The sequence below is a fragment of the Geospiza fortis genome, unplaced genomic scaffold (genome assembly GCF_000277835.1).
Source record: "Geospiza fortis unplaced genomic scaffold, GeoFor_1.0 scaffold41, whole genome shotgun sequence".
Lineage (NCBI taxonomy): Eukaryota > Metazoa > Chordata > Aves > Passeriformes > Thraupidae > Geospiza > Geospiza fortis.
This window is the reverse complement of record NW_005054299.1, coordinates 15,687,908-15,704,921: the sequence shown is the minus strand read 5'-3', so window position 1 is coordinate 15,704,921 and position 17,014 is coordinate 15,687,908. Positions and strand designations below refer to the sequence as shown.

The following is a 17,014-nucleotide window of genomic DNA, read 5'->3' as shown; positions in this document are numbered from 1 at the left end:
CATACCTGCTCATTGAGACTGAAGTATCACCCGAGAGCATCACTTAAACAATATATAGAGAAAGATAACTGTAAAATCTTGTACACAAATTACCACTTTTTCCTTCTCATTTACAAATTACACTGATTTTATTTTCCTCATATAAAAGGAGACATTTTACTCTGTGCTGACTTAACAAATATTCTAATATATTTGTAACAATAAAGCAGCTAAAAAGCTGTTCTAATATCTAAAAGAATCTTTATCATCTGCACATATTATATATAAACAATCACTCAAAAAAGTATTTTTGTTAAAGTGATTATATTGCACTCAGAATTCTGGGATTCTCACCCTCCCTTCTCATTTTAAATCAGAGATCAGCTTCATTTTTTAATAAAAGGGAGATTTAATTTTCTACTGAAAACAAGCATGCATTCAATATAATACAATGTATTGAACATATCGGAAAAAGCGATATTAAGTGATTATGAAACTGGAGTAAGGAACAATTCTTAACCAGGCCACACAAGAGTAGCGTATTGTAAACATTCTGCTGGCTCTAAGGTGTTGCAGATGCTGTAGAAAGTGCAGTCTAGTCCAGCACCCAAGAGATACAGAGAATCTGTTCAAGTGTTCTGTACTTCAGTGGATTTCCATGCAGCAATGGCACACGTAATAGACTCACAGAAAGACAGGATAATGGACCACAGGTGATTACTGAGTTAATACTGACCTCACAGAAACAGAGCCAATCATTCTAACTTCATTGCAATCTTTAAATGGAAGTTTGCCAGGTCATTACATTTCCTAACAGAGCAATAAAATTTTCACTCTCGCTGCAAATGAAGTACAGAACTAGATTCCCTACTTGTAGCTTACATGGACAGCATCCCATTGGCAGCCTGGGCACTACCCTCAGCCTGAAACATCCCCAAAAGATACATCTCCATCACGCAGAATGTCACCTTGCTTTTGCAAGAATGACTCCCTCCTCCAAGCACTGGCTCAAGAAACACAGGTCATGGAGAGGGGGGAAAAATAGAAATATTCTTACACAGAAAAAGAAAAATAAGTTCTCAGTCAGTGAAGAGGCCACAGATCTTTAAAATTAAAATGAACATTGTTTTCTCCACTCAGATCTACATAAGAAAGATTTCTTCAACAAAGCAATTATCTTCAGGTAACATAGTATCTTTGGAATCCCTGAGATACCACAGCTCCATGTAACCACCTCACAGAAGTGGAGTGACTGACTTAGCACACAGATGAACAAGGTGGAAGCCAATACATAGCACCCTGAGTTGCAAGTGGAACAACAGGAATGGGCAACCCATTCCTAGACGGCCAAGAAATGCAGAAGAATGTGCAGAGGAGCAACTGTAATGTAGATACTGCACAGGGTAACAGAAAAAAACCTGAAGTATTTCTAAAAGGCCTTTCCCTGTTGTCAGAGCAGAGAAGGAAAAGACAGCAATGAGATGGAAGAGCTCTCTGAGAAAGGCCCTGGAGAAATGCAGACAGCTCAATGTACAGTAGAACAGTAATGCAAAAGCATAAGTGGTCTTGTTCCAAGTGTGCCCCAAAGGTTAAGCACTCCAGCAGTGACTTTGAAGTCTCAGCAATCACTGACCTGTACTCTGGATTTAAACCAGGAATATAAATCAATTACTTTTCTCCCTGGAACTAATAAAAAAATACAAAGAGGAAAATACAAAGTCACAATCAAATCATAGAATACTCCCCATAGTCAAAAATGAAATATTGGTTTCAGAAACAACAGTCATCTGTTCTGTATCCTTAATAGAGTTAATAGTAAAAAAGAGGTGGTTGTAAAATCTTAAGTTTTAAGTATTTTATTTCCCAGTATATTGCTAAATAATTTTGCAGTTAAACCAAAAAGTAAGAAATATCAGAGATGAGTATGGAATACTTACAACTAGAAAATGGTTGCTGAACCATTTGAATTTCTATAAAAGCATCAATAAAAATGTAAAAACAGTCTCACAAAATCAATTACAATCTGAAATGCCAGATTGCCTTCACAATTGCCACAACATGAATATTGATGGATTTTTGCAACCAAAAACTGATTGTGATTTGGCCCAAACATGGCTTAATACAGCAATCAAACATGTCTGAAAATTGGGACTTGTATGTCTGCCATTTCCTATTCTCTCAGCTATTTAGCATCCAGTAATTCTCAGTAGGAAAAAAAATGCTACCTGGTCACAATTTTGTTCTCTTATGGAGTTGTGCTGCATCTCAATACATTCTTGGATAAATGAAGAAAAGTGGATAAAAAAGATGAGTAGAAACAGACACCCTATAAAAACTACTTGTAACATACTGTAAATCTGCAAAATATCTGTAGCATTACACAGGCTACTGCTGATGAGAAGGAAAAAACTGCTTTTTAACCACTTCATGAATATGAACAATGCACTTGTTCCCAGCCATTCAGAATGATGTGACATTCCAAATGTTTATAAAAATTGGGTAATAAAAGAATTAAGTCAATACCCTTAAGTATAATAAATAATGGTGTTTATTATGGTCGGGGCTGACCACGAGCATTTGTTCCATATCTGCCTGGGACATTTGCAAAACCAGTTCTGAATCCTTGAGCTGCTCCAATTCCTGGAATTCCAAGTCCTTGACTGAGTACACTGCTGTAGGGTGCAGATCCATGATTAAAGCCCAATCCATAGGGCTTTGTCTGAGTATTTAGAAGGATGACTGGACTCACATTTTTGCCTGGTGTGTTAAAAGAAAATTCTGGTGGTGGGCTGCTGGGCTTAGCTGGAGTGGAGGTAACAGGGTTCAAATTGTCAGCAGCTTTCAAAGATGGCATTGGAATAACGTGATGATCCGAAAGGTTCAGAATGTTGTTTGCAATAGGCACAGATGATAAGGTAGGTCTGATCCAGTCATCTTTGAAAATCTGAACAGTCAAGGTAGAGACCAATGTGTATAATCTGTTAGTGACATGGGCAAGGACCATTTGCTCATTTGCATCTCTCCGTATTCGGACATGGACTGATCCAGCCTAGAAAGTGATAAAAACAAGTTGGCTGTTAATTGTTACTCCAATAAAGATTCCCCACATGCATTCAAGAAGAGGCAAATTATCCTGCAGAGAATTACACAAAGACCTTTTGCAGTGGAAACTAGTGACTAAATTAAGAACCTTATTACAGGATACATTCTGATCTTTCCTAATGTGTTGCTCTCTTATCAACATAGCAAGATCATCACTCAGGAAAAGTGAGTCTTAGAACCAAACTATACAATATAACACGTGATGGCAGGAAAGGCAACAACTGGAAAAAAACAGCTCAAGAGAACAAAGTGCAAATTTAGGTAAAAGTGGCAGAACAGTAAACTGAAAGCTGTTTTTACATCAGAAATAGAGAACAGATACCTTTTTTGTTGTTTTAAGAAGGGTAGCATACTGGAAGAAACCAGTGAAGAAATATTCTGAGAGTCTTAATTTTCCAGCTGTCACAAAATACCTGCACCATCTTAGGAATAACCAAGTTCTGTGTGATCATTCTGTATCACAAAAAATACCCCTTCATTTCTTTAAGCTTACAGAATTATTGGTACACAACTGTAATTATTTTGCTCTACCTTCTCCCCTAGAAATGCTGAAAACATATGATTCTACTGTCTATTGTAGACCTTTGGTGCTTGAAGAGTTACAGTTATTTCTCTCTTCCATGACAATTTACACTAACACACCATTTTGAAAAATCTTTTTTCCATTGTTTGTCATTTTCTTCACTCCAAAATATGAAAGTAATTCTACAGTTGCAAAAATGCATGCTTTAAGCCAGAACTGCAGTATACATTAATAACATTAACCAACAACAAGGCTTTAAAAAATGTAAAGGACAGAGGAAAAGAAGTTTTGCAATAAAGCACATGGACTGACTACTGACTCCATCAAATTTTTTTATAGTTAGTATTTCAGAAGAAATATCTTTATGCAAATTAAAAAATTAAAGCAGTATCTGAAAACAAAGCCTAGAAAGATAATAAAGGCATAACTTACCAAAGTGCCAAAACCTAATGTCCAGAAATGCTCATTTCGAACTTCCAACACACCATCCAAAGTTGAAACCTAATTTTACACAAACATCCACAAATATGAAAATAAATTAGAAGCTTCAAATCCCTTTAGAAATGTATTTTTATACATAACTGAATAACAAATAATTTTCAGTAGTGAAATAAAAGCTCCATACACAGAACAGATGACGTCTGTTAATGTCACTAATGCTTATCTATCACACTTTTGCTACCCTTAAACATCCAAATCCATCAAAAAAGTTTTAAGGAACCTATTTTAAGTAACTCTTGCTGCCAAACTGAAGTATGTTCTCAACTTGATATGCTGTAATTCAACAGCTGCCTGTACTCCTTTTGCCCCTTCAACTCACATTAATAAACCACTTCAATAGTAGCTCAAATTTAAATAAAAACAGCCTGCACTACTTAGACAGATTTGTTCCAGATACCTAAAAGACACTATTCATCTTGGAAAACAAGATTCCTATTTTCTACACACAGCTAAAAACATATTAAAAAAATAATTTTAGCAAACTTCTTGGACTAGTCGGAAGAATTCTTCACATTCCTGAATGCTTATTAGCTGTACACACTGTGCTATGTATTATACACTGACTTACCTCTCTAAGAAGTTTATCTAACTGGCCAATCACATGAGGTGGGGTTGTCTTCAAAAAGAAGAAGAAAAGAAAATACAATTTAAAAATAAAGATTAACTGGCCCTGTTCAAGTAAGAGAGCCTTTAAGTCTGGTCTACCCACACAAGAGACCAATGGCATTTTCATAAAATTCTTATGACTCTGTGATGCATATTTGCACAACCTTTAATATTCCTGTAGCACATCACAAATTCTCATGGGAACACTTCCTATCTACAAGCTTAAAACAGATTTCAAGGGTTTTATTTGGGTTTTTTTTAAAAATAAGGTCATTTAACAAAACCAAAACCACAAAATCTGCTGATTTGTGAGGCTGCCTTACCTGGAGTAGTACTTTCCCACTGTAGACACTCATGGGATACATGGTACCAAATGTCATCAAAGCAATTGCTATAGCAGAGGCTGTGTCCACAGCAAAATAATTGCTAGGGAGAAAGAGCAATTTTAAAGAAATGCTGGTATTTATGTTTTTGAAAGGCAGAACAACTTACTTAGATTCTTTTTTCATTATTTTTAATTATATACACTTACAAAATTTTACACATTCTAATCTCATTTGAACTCTCATTCATCTTGGACAGCAGACAGATGCATTCACAGAGTTGCAATTCCATTCATACAAAATGCAGCTCTACATCAGATCATTCCTCTCATGCAAAAAATGTATTTTCCCATAGACTGGATAAAAAAAGAGCTACTGTTTTAAAACAACTGCACATACTTGATTTCAATGAGCATATATGTAATGCAAAGAGCCAGAGCTCCAGCAATATCAATCAAGACAAAAGGGTTCATCCGTGGCAGAAAGATGCTACTCAATCCTGGGATGATTCCACAAATACTGCAACAAAACAGAAAAAGCAGCTGTCAGCCAGCTCTTCATCACTACTTTGAAATTCCAAAATTACACCCATTATTTAGCATTTGACTTCTAACACACCTTGCTGTCATAGCACATGATGAGCCCTGTAAAGGCCCCACTAATTCTGCTCAAAGGCTGCTGTCAGCAAAAATTAATCAAGTATTTTTTTCTGGGAACACAGCTCTATGATATAGCTGTATCACCTGTCTGCAACACAAGTGCTTCATGGGTTCAATACTGGTGTTACAGAGATGTACACAGTGAGACATTTGTGTATCACCAGTCTTCAATCCATCTGCCACCTTGGTATGCCCAAGTGTCCTAAAGTCAAAGCTAACTAATTCATGGAGTCTGAAAAGAGGAAGAAGACCAGCTAGTTGAATAAGAGGAGACCAAAAAAATGCATGAGGGAATGGTGGGAAAATTACTTATTTATAGCTATTTCCTGTCAATGGGAGTATGAAGAGAGAAAGGAGTTTCTGTACTTCCCAGTGAATGTAAGTGCATGTCACATCCTGGAAAATTTCAAGGCAAAGACAACATGAAATATTTTGTTGCTATGGTTAAAGCCAACTTATGTTTAGACATCATGTGCTGGCCTGCTTCTGTAAGAATTTTAATTAACATAATTATATACAGGTGCAGATATTTTTTAATCAGCACTGCTTCACGTAACACATATGAAATAGCTGTATACATACCAATTCCATGGGGTTTTACTCATATTGGCTTAACTGTATGCAGGTTATCTCAAAACCCAGTAGAAATTATATCACTCCTGATCTGGGACTCCTTCAAGTTATCCATCAGTGTCCTTCCCCTTAAAACTGTGTTTCTACACTGATAAGAGGGAAGTTGTGCAACTGTCTGATTGGTATCCACCTTTTTTTTTTTTGTTTTAAATAAAACTTGGAAACCTAATTATTAGTCTTCCAAAAATATTTCAGATTTTGGTTCTGATGATGTAACATCTTATACCCATATAAAATCAATTCTTCTGTTACAAAGTCAGCATTCTCTGCTCTCCTTAACTGTGAAAAAGATCACGAGATGCAGAAACAGATGGGTTTTGAAGCATACTTAACATGTTTTACAACTTGGTTTAACATTTTTCTTTTGATATTGACAGATAGTTGGAAAAACATGTATGGATTAAAATAAACTTCCCTGACATCTGACAAAACTATTTGCAAACAATGTTACCTTGCATTCAGATATCCAATACAAGCAAGACAGTTAACAGACAAGATGAATGAGCAACACTGCTTATATCCCTGGAAGACAGACTTTCCAGTTTCCTGCTGGACAGGTGAGGAGTTTCCATAGCTATGGTTCAGTGAGTAACCTGTTTCATATATCACATTTAAACCCAACCATCTGAAACATTTGTCCAGCCCACAAAGTAAATAAACATAAATTATTACAAAATATATCAGCTAGTAATACATGTTGTGAAATGCAGTTCAAATATGTACAGGATAATGCTAGTTTTCCTATTATCACCCAAAGAGAATCACATACAATGTACTGAACATACATATTCAAAAGAAAAGATACCCAGAAACATCAATCTAACAGAAATAGATCTATCTGGGAAATATGGGAGACAATGTTTGCTCCAGAGTTCATACATGAGACCTGCAGTAGGTAAAGCTATTTTAAAAGCTCTAATACAAGTTTATGCCTCAAAACACCTCCAAAATGTTATTATACACACAAAACCAACACTGCCTTCCATAAGCTAATGATTTTGAAAATGTAAAGCTTCACCTTCTACTAAGATCTGCAACATGTTCCTGAAGCCAACTTGTGCTGGCAGCTGCAAAAGAAAGAAGGTAATAGTGTTACCACAATTTTAAGTACCACTTTAAAGTTACGACATTTTAAAGTACACACAAGTTTTATTTTAAGGGAAGAATTCAATAAATACAGTGTGAATGAGTAAACATATCTCAACAGATACCCTGGCACTTGAAAAAGGACCCAAGTCTGTCTTTTCCAGGCAGCAAGTATGACATCCACCTCTCATAATAATCTGAACTGATTAAATACAAATATAATTGCAGGCTATAACCATTATCTTTTATACAATATAGTGTAAAATAGATGTTTATAACTATGCACAATTTACAAGACAATTACAACAGAACAATTTACAGTTGCAGGAAGGAGTGCAAACCTACTTCACAATGAAAAAGGTAAAAGAGCTTTTCATTTACCAATGAAAAGGAAAAAAGAACTATTGCATTAACTTATTTTTTAATCCATTAATACATCCATAAAATGTGTTGAAAGTTCTGGTATCTGTCACATGACCTTCACTGGTTGCATTCAAAAAATTGAAAATAAAAGATACTGCAGCATTAAAATATTATCATATTAATGACCTCAGACTACTCAGAGCCTTATAGGCAAACTGGAGTTGAAAATCAGATGGCAATTCTAGTGCACAAAGTTACAGTAACAGAGATAACAGTAATATACAACCACTAGTTAAGGAAGTTACCAGACAAGTTATACCTTGATAAAAATAGGAACATTACAGTCTAATTTATCACATACCTTCAGAGACATAAGCAAAAGGCTTATTCTTAATGGAAAGCATTGTAAATAAGTTGAAAAAGAGAGCCACGAAAGTACCAACCAGCAGTCGTCCCCTAGGGAGGGGAGAAAAGGTGTCTTAATTTCCCATCATCACAGAACATCATCAAGCTGTAACTACTAATAACAGTATCAAAATATTTTGCTTGGTGTTCACTGAGGCTGAAAACCAGCAGGATAAACTAGTGTAATACTTAATAACCAGCAGCGTATAATCGTTGTAAGGGTTATACCAGATCACTGAACTTCGTACTTGATAGTTATCACACAACGCTCATAATGTTGAGTAACAGCTCTTAACCAATTGCATATTTGCACACACACACACACATATATATTTATATATTTGCCCTTTGAAGATACAAACACACTGTCCCCTCAGCAGCACAGCTAAGAAGCTTAGCTTTCTATGGAATTATGCCATATACTCCCAGCCTCCTTCTAGAACTACTTCAACATACATCCCACATCCCACTCCTTTGCACCACAACACTTTTTTTTCCTCTCCCCGTGGTCTTTATAGTCTGAACCCTCTTTGCAAAACCTTCAGTTCCCTGGTGGCCACAGCATCCTTCCCCACCACATACCAGGCCTTCCAAGAGGCCACAAAAAAAAAAGGGAACTGAACTAGGAAAAGCAGCAATGTGTAGTTAGATCACTGTTTGAGATAACATGAGCATTAAATTTCAATTGTACCTTGAAAAGAACTTTTTGCAGTATAGCCTGTACATGGTTTGAAACAAATGCCAAGGCACCAAAAGCAATTTGGTACTGAAAGTACTTGCATAAACAATATACGCTCGATAACAATTAGAAACATAGAAGGACAACAACACATGTTACATGCCAAAATAATTTCTTACGTGTGTATCTCAGGCTGCTCCAGAAATCGCTCTGCACTACAAGAATAATTGAAAATCTGAGTTATATTCATACAGTAAAACCTTGATACCTGAAGCATGTTTTTACAGTTCATTAGCATTAGCTGCCTTTCATAAACAAAAACTGATAAAGTACTGCAAAAAAAATGGATTGCTAAAATAAACACGGCAACTTTTATAAGCAGTGAAAGCATTTAACACTGAATCAAAGCAGATGTGATTTAGACTTCCCAAATATTTCCAAACTGTGCCAGCTGCCATGAAAGCTGCCTGTATGATAAAAATATGCTTGTAAATGAACACGCAAAAAAATTTTGCTACTGGCACCACCACCAGTGTTGGTGACCACAACAAACTAAGTCAGAAATTCCTGACTTAAAGCCTCACACTAAGCAAGGTCAAATAAAGTAGGCATTGGATACTGGGGATATAGATCTTTTTTCGCCCACCAATGAGTTAACAAATGAGCTTCAGCTGTAACAGAAAAACCTGCTAAGTTTGTGGAATTTCCTAAAATTGATGTTGGAAAACTTGGAAGTTTTGACAGAGGGTGATTCATTCCAGAGGACTGTCACTTCAATACATTGACCTTATAGTATAAAGTTGCTAAGTTGTTAATACAGCCCTTTACACAGAAAATAGAGCACTTGAATAAAATAACCAAAGGTGTACCGTTGCAGTTTTAAATTCCAGATGTTAACAAAAGCCTCTTCATCTTAAAAAAAAAAAAAAATAATGTTTTAGGCTAACCTCCTGAAATACAAATGCTCCCAAGCATACATGGTATGGCAAATTAATACTTGAGCAAACTTTGAGGGAGTGAAGAGTTGATGCTTCAAACATTCAGCTCCTTGATATATTATGAAGCTGCTTGACTTCAAAAAGCAACAGAAGTAAAAACAAAAAACTTTTATTTGTTAATGAGCTTACAAAAGTCAAGATGCATATGGAAATGCATTAAATTAATTATGCAACCTTTTGGAAAAAGTATTCTTAAAACCATTAAATGTTTCCCTAGAGAGCTTTTTAAGAACATTTATCATTTCCCATCTTTACATCTAAAGCCTACATGTAGTGTAGTAAATGTAAGCAAGCAGTAAGGTTTAGCAATATTTTTTAAATATATTTTAAGTTTTTTCCAAAGTATCTCTTTACATACAGCACTCATAGAATGCATGTGCTTTTGATTGATCTGGACTGCATCTTCATATGTTATAAAATTAAAGAAAACAGTACATAACCTTACCTTTCTTTCAGTATAAAAAGAGCACCAAGCTGTGCCAGAACTGTAGATGCAAATACAGCTAGAACTTCAAACCTTTCAAACCTGAAATTTGAGAATTAAGTTTAGAAACACTGAACACTGAACAATGCATCCAACAGAATCTTTTCTGTGCAAGAACCAGCAGGATACACCTACTTTTTCCAATTCATTCAACAGCAGACAGATGGGAAGAAACTGAAGGTTTTATGGAATAGTCATTATTTTCAGTTTCTTTTAAAATTCCACTCATCAGAGACACCTTAAAATTAGGCATTTCTTAATTCTTCTTCCTGTCCATCCCCTAATCTGTAATTGTTCTTTACATGAAGTCTTGGCCCTCCTCATTTCTAGGCTCTTTGACATACAGAGTATTTACTGATGGCTATTCAGGGATCCAGGCAATGACAGTGAGCAATGTATGAAATGCTGTATTATCAAACACTACATCTTGTTATTAGTACTTACCCAAATGAATAGATTGGGCTGGGTTTCTTCATCATTACCCAGTAGCTTATTAGACATGTTATCAAACTGAAAAAAGAGGGAGAATTAGACTGTGATAAATAACAGCAGCCTTTATAAACTGCATAATCTACAAATACACGCTTGAGCCACCAGAAGTCAACATACAAATACAGCCACATCTTGTCCTGAACTCAACCTTCATCACTGTCACAGTGATGTTCTAAACGCTCCTCATGTTATTTCTGAACTTGCCTAGAAATGCTGTAAGCTGAGAAATGCTGCTTAAATGAGAAGAAAGCTGATAAGCAAGACAGAAGAGTGAAAGAAAAAGCAAAGAAATCTCTCCATTAAAGTCTTCTTTTAGAGCTATACCATGAATTAGATTTGGTACTCCAGAGTAAGTCTCAGGCCACACTAAGTATTGCCTTTCTTTTCCACAGTGTAATTTCTCTATGTAATTTGTCCACAGCCAAAACAGATTAACTTTCTTTGGCCGCATTCACCTACACAAGCTCTAATCTAGCTGGCCATTCACTGACAGCCACAGGTCTCTCTTGCTATCTTCTGTCCAAATTTTTCTCTCATACTGAACATCTAGAATTCCAATTATTTTGGAATCTCCATGGTAGTAGTCAGAATGCTTCAAGGATGAGTATAGTTTCCTCTGCCTATTTTTCCTCTATTGAACAATTTTTTCTCTACTGAACAATTTTTTCAACTGGAATCCACATAGATTCAGGGCCATCTGTGCCTTCATAAAGTCCTTTTGTAATTAATAACAATGTTAAATCAGACTGGATCAAGAACTCATCCCTACAACTGATGAATAATCACATCCTCACAACTTGATTCTCAGCTGTGTAGAATAAAAAGTTAAAGTAAAAAGAAAGTGAGACTCAGTGAGACTATTATACACAACGAGGCAATGACAGAAAGAAGCAGAAATTGATTTGTGCAGGAGCATTACTGAGCATTGTTCTCCCTCACAGCAAATCAAAATTCTTGAAAGAGATTGCTGTGAGTTAGAATAATCTTCTAGTCCAACCCCTAATTAACCTAAGACAGGAGTGCCAGGGACTGTTCCACCTTCTTCTAAAACTAAAAGAAAAAAGAATTCCATACAAATGGAAAGTACAATATCAACACTTTCCCCAATTTCCCCAAGGTGAAAAAGGTATTTTGAGCAAGATGACAAAAATTCAGTAGATACAAAATTCTAAGAGAAAGACAAGATTCATCACAGTTAAATCTTAATGCTAATGCAGTCACAGATCAATTTTTTTTGTGCCTATCCCAACAAGTCATTTTTGTTCCTGCATGTTTGCTGATGTAATTTATAAATGTTTTACTGTAAGTCAGATAAGGTATAGTAGGTAATGGATATATGTACGACTCAGAAAGCTGATCTATACCTTTTATAAGATAGTGAGACAGCAAGGAAAGTAATGTAGGCTAATATTTTTAAAATATCTACACTTTATTTCCCAACCACTGCTATCATTCTGTATCTTAGATAAGAACTGAATATATTTCATGTCTGTATTATCAGTATTAGCAAAAGAGTTCAGAACTGTCATACTAAAAGTTGTTTTAATATAATTTTCTCAGAATACAACAAAAATACTGAAAATATCTAATGACCTTATGTGCAGAATACTTGGTATCTAGCTTGCGAAATATTTTTGAAATAGAATTACATGCTTCTTGTTTCCTGATGTTAAAACTGAGGGTTACTTCACAATCAGTGACTATGGCCTTAGGAAAATGTTCTGAGAGAACAACCAGACAACAGTTTTGTGCCATATTGTTTCATGTTGTCACACATCTACACAGAGAAATCTATGACTGAACTGATCAGTGACTAGTCATTCTCAATATAGCTATGGTCATTCTCAATATATCTAGTAAACAGATAAATACAATCTATTTATTGTGTGCAATTTTATCCTAATTTAAGCTATATTTAAATCAATGACCTTTTCTATACTGATGACTAACTTACATGTCTTTGAACCTGTAAGTAAATTTTAAATGTATAGAAATATACAGACAAAATGAACAGTAAGACAAAATGGGAAAAAAACTCACCTGAAAAGGTCAAAGATTGTCAAATATGTGTAAGCAGTTAAAGCTGTAAAAAAAAAGTAAATATTAAAACTTAATATTTAATTTTCAATGCAAAAATCACTTGTATTCTACATCCTTTTAGTGCAGCTCTCTTCAATCTTCTACCTACATAAACTGCCTCTGCTGACAGAACAAGTCACTGTTATTCTAAAGACACCAATATATTTAATGTCATAAGCAGGCTGATTATGGCAATCCTAATTCAACTAAAGCACGTAATAAAGACCAGATACAACAGTTATCACATTTGTGACTAAGCTGTGACAAGGAATTTAGATACTGGAAAGCCAGGAGATCTTCCAGAAACACATCACTTACCAAAGTAAGAGATCTCTTATGTGTGTTATTGCAGTGAAAAGTAGGTTGAACTGAATATTTTACTTGTTTTGCGTCTCTAACCTATCTTGAAACTGCAAGAAAACCTACACCAAAAATTAAAAACTAAACCAGCATTCTATTCTCAGTGCAGGTGATGGGAAGCACATTGAAGCCTCTATCCAAAAGCAGAAGGCACACAAAACTGCATTGAGTCTGGCTGATCTGGAGCTCATTTCCCCACAGCAGCCCTCACAGTGCTGTGCTTTGCAGCAGCAGCTAGAGAGGTGTTGGAAACACTCCAGTGTTTTGGCTACTGCTGAGCATTCCTTGGAAGCAAAGAAGTCTTAAGCCTTTTCCATGCTACAAACACCCTCATTCAACTGCAAGTGAGGGTCTCTGCATGTCTACTACTTATACACAGAACAGGTTTGAGGATTAGTAACTCAAAAGGCTACTTGTTTTCAGTCTTAAAGATGAAGAAGCTACTGCAGGAAGCAAATGACCAGTAGGACTGAAAAACTGCAAACTTTGAAGGACTTCCACCCATCCAAACATGTTTGTGAAAAATGCTTCTAAGCTGACTGCGGGAAATCTAAAGGAAGCACTTCCCGAACCTGGCTGTGCAAATCCCTAACTCCATTAAGTAATGGATTTGGCTTTTTCAGTCAGCTGGAACTCCACAAGCTAGGAAAACACACAGTAGTTTGTTGTAGTTTCAGTACATGAGAGCCACCTACCTATGCTGTTTGTAGAGCTGCACCACATGAGCAGGAAGCCAATGCATATTAAATTTATAGCACCAAACAGTAAAATCTTCCAGGACTGTTGATGAGAATAAATATGTATTTACACTTTCCAAATTTACAAAACAGAAATATATCTATCTGGTCTTAAAAAACAGTATTGCAGTACTTGGTCAGGCAAACAGAACTGGCTTCTCCTCCCTCCCAAAAATTTACCACTCATTTCAGAACAGCAAGCCCTTACTCTATTTTAAACTTTACAGATTATTTTAAAACTCATTTATGAATGCCACCATACTTAAAATACCTTTTTGGTCTAAGAAAAACCCCACCCATTTATAATATTTGCATTTCATTATAGCACACAGCATCTGACTTTTGAATACCAACTCGTGCAACTTTGTATTACTGGGGTCCTTTATTTGTGCTGAAATTTTGGTCCCAAAAACATCTGAACACATTCAGTTTACAGTTCCACTGAACCCATCAGATATAAATGGAGAACCCTTATTCACAGAGACAACGCACAGAAGCGATACAACTTCAAAGACAATTTTTTAAGCACAGCTAGAAAAATTCAAAGAAAAAAATTCATAATATGCTTAATAGCATATTTTAACTTACTATAGCTAATGTATTTTTATTGTAAGTGTGATTTTTTAAAGCAATACTTACCCTTCTGTCTGCTGCAACCAACCTAAATTCATGCGTTAACTTTCCAACCAATGATCTCTGTGATTTGCGGAACAGGTGTATTGTCCCCTTAAAAAAAAACCAACAGTTTAATTAGAAACTTTACTTACACCATAATTTAAATCAGCAAAAAGGAAATCTTCATTTATGAACTATTTTCACAATTATATCAAAGACTCGGGTGAACTTTTTGTTAACCAGAAATATCACAAACTTTAAACTCAACAACATTTTGGTAACCATTTCACAAGGTTTATTATATTAGAAAATGACAAATTACTTAGAATCAAGCTTCATTTAGACATAATCCAGAATTCAGTTTTACTGGAAAAGACACTAAAGTATCACTTAAAGAGTGGGTTTTAACTTTTATTTACATGAAACTACTACAAGACAGTCTGAAAACACAAACATTTTTCTTCATCAAAGCACACTTCCCACCCAAAGGCAATGGATTTATTAAACAGGAAAATATTGTTTATAGATCTATAAAGGAGAACCCACCACAGAAGTAAAAACAATGCTGGTGATGTGGTGGACACAAGGCCAGTATCAAAACAAAAAATACCAACAATCCTGGCTGTGACCTAACCTAAAGGGCTGCTACATGGCTCTCCTGCAAGTGTGACAGGGAGCAGACCACCAGAGAAATTAATCTGCCATGACACTTGTCTCCCTTTCCTTGGAGGGTCCAAGCTTCTGGTCGTCCTCTGTTCTGCTCTTCCCACAAAGAAGCAAGCTTTCCACATGAAAAACCCTTCTGATTTGCAATAGAAATTTGTGGACTTGCAATGACAGAACATTGTCATCTGCACCAATTTGGGGCCAGATTAAATAAGGCTTGATTTTAAGCTATCACACCTTAGCTGCCAGCAGAAGGCAAAAGAACATACTAACGGGCTCTTCACCAAAATAAATTCAATTAACTTTCAGACACTTTGTCAACACAGCTGCATTTCATATTATCTGAGAAATACAAGTGTGCCATGAATTAAACTTTAAGCACTACTACATATCCCAAGCTTAGCTCATCTGGGACAAAACACAGGCACTGACTCTTTTCTTTATTAGCAAATCATTATATGATAATTTTAATCCTTAACAGGCACATGCAGGATGCCAGAACACCTCAGAAAGCTTTTCTAACGGGCAGTGGACAGCCTGCTTATGAAAGCTGCTGTGTTATAGAATCACAAAGAATCACAGAATATCCTGAGTCGGAAGGGACCCACAAAGATCACAGAAGTCCAGCTCCTGGCCCTGCACAGGACACCCCAAGAGTCATACCGTGTTGAGCATTGCTCAAACACTTCTCTGTCAGCTCTGTCAGCCTGCGCTGTGACCACTTCCCTGGGGAGCTGTTCCAGTGCCCAGCCACTGTTTGAGTGAAGAACCTTTTCCTGATATCCAACCTAAACCTCCCTGACACAACTCCAGGTCATTCTCTCAGGTCCTGTCACTGGTGACCACAGAGCAGAGATCAGTGCCTGCCCCCCCTTTCCCCCAGTGAGGAAAGTGTAACTGCAGCGAGGTCTCCCCTCAGTCTCCTCAGGCTGAACAGACCAAGCGATCTCAGCCACTCCTCACACGGCTTCCCCTCCAGACCCTTCACATCCCCGTAGCCCTCCTCACCTTCACAGCCACTGCTTTCCCACACTGCTGGCACTGTGCGCACTGCCCAGCCACACGGTGCCACACCTCCCTGTTCACAAAGGATGCCGTGCCTCAGAGCTGTGCACTATGTACCACAGGGGACCTGTGCAAACTCAGGCAGGCCCCAGCCCACCCGGGACAAGCTCCAGCTCAGCACGTGTTGTACCTCGGCATGAAGGCATCCCTCGATCCCACATTTCTGCCCAGAGCTTACACATAGAGCTTCTGCCCCACACCCCAGCCAGCCCCTGAGGTGCCAGAAGAGCTCCACAAGTCGTGTTCCTGCAGCCAGCGGCGCTGTCTGCCCCAACAGGTGACAGCACCTGTCCTGGATACCCATGTCACTCCAGCGGGGCTCAGCACGACAAGGGAACATTTCGCCGCCCAGACGAACGCGTATATGAGGCGGCCGTGCCCAAAAGATGGGCTTTTCGTCTTAGAGAGGCGAGCCACGGAGTGACAGCCCCGACAGCGGGGAGCAAACGCACTATAACCTGTTTGTCCTGCGGCGAGTCGCAGCTCCCCGACCGACGTGCCCTGAAGGAGAACTCCGAGGCTCACACCGCAGCCTGGAGACCCCGACCGAGAGGCAGCTCCGGCACAGGAGCCCCCACGGCCTCGGCACCCGGCTGGGCCCTGCCCGCGGTGCCGGCGCCCGAGGGGCGGGCGGGGGGGCCCCGGGGGCGAAACACGCC

General features: G+C 37.5%; 1 protein-coding gene across 1 annotated transcript; it reads right to left on the bottom strand.

The window, feature by feature from the left end:
* Window positions 1-364: 364 nt before the first annotated feature.
* On the bottom strand, window positions 365-14,733 carry SLC30A6 (solute carrier family 30 member 6). Its single transcript, XM_031060705.1, has 13 exons — window positions 14,649-14,733; window positions 13,968-14,052; window positions 12,874-12,916; window positions 10,786-10,851; window positions 10,303-10,383; window positions 9,039-9,074; window positions 8,137-8,231; window positions 7,345-7,393; window positions 5,434-5,553; window positions 5,035-5,137; window positions 4,674-4,721; window positions 4,037-4,105; window positions 365-3,028 (listed from the first exon to the last, which is right to left on the bottom strand). Exons 2-13 carry the CDS (start codon window positions 13,993-13,995, stop codon window positions 2,531-2,533), a joined length of 1,236 nt encoding a protein of 411 aa, XP_030916565.1. The 5' UTR covers window positions 13,996-14,052; window positions 14,649-14,733; the 3' UTR covers window positions 365-2,530.
* Between the last annotated feature and the right edge of the window lie 2,281 nt (window positions 14,734-17,014).

Coding starts and splice junctions, on each gene's coding strand:
- SLC30A6 (XM_031060705.1), bottom strand. CDS start 13,995: ATGTGGTGCAGCTCTACAAACAGCATAG. Junction 8,232..9,038: donor GAGCAGCCTGAGATACACAC/GTAAGAAATTAT, acceptor TCCCCTCCCTAG/GGGACGACTGCTGGTTGGTA. Junction 3,029..4,036: donor CATTAGGTTTTGGCACTTTG/GTAAGTTATGCC, acceptor ATCACTTTCTAG/GCTGGATCAGTCCATGTCCG.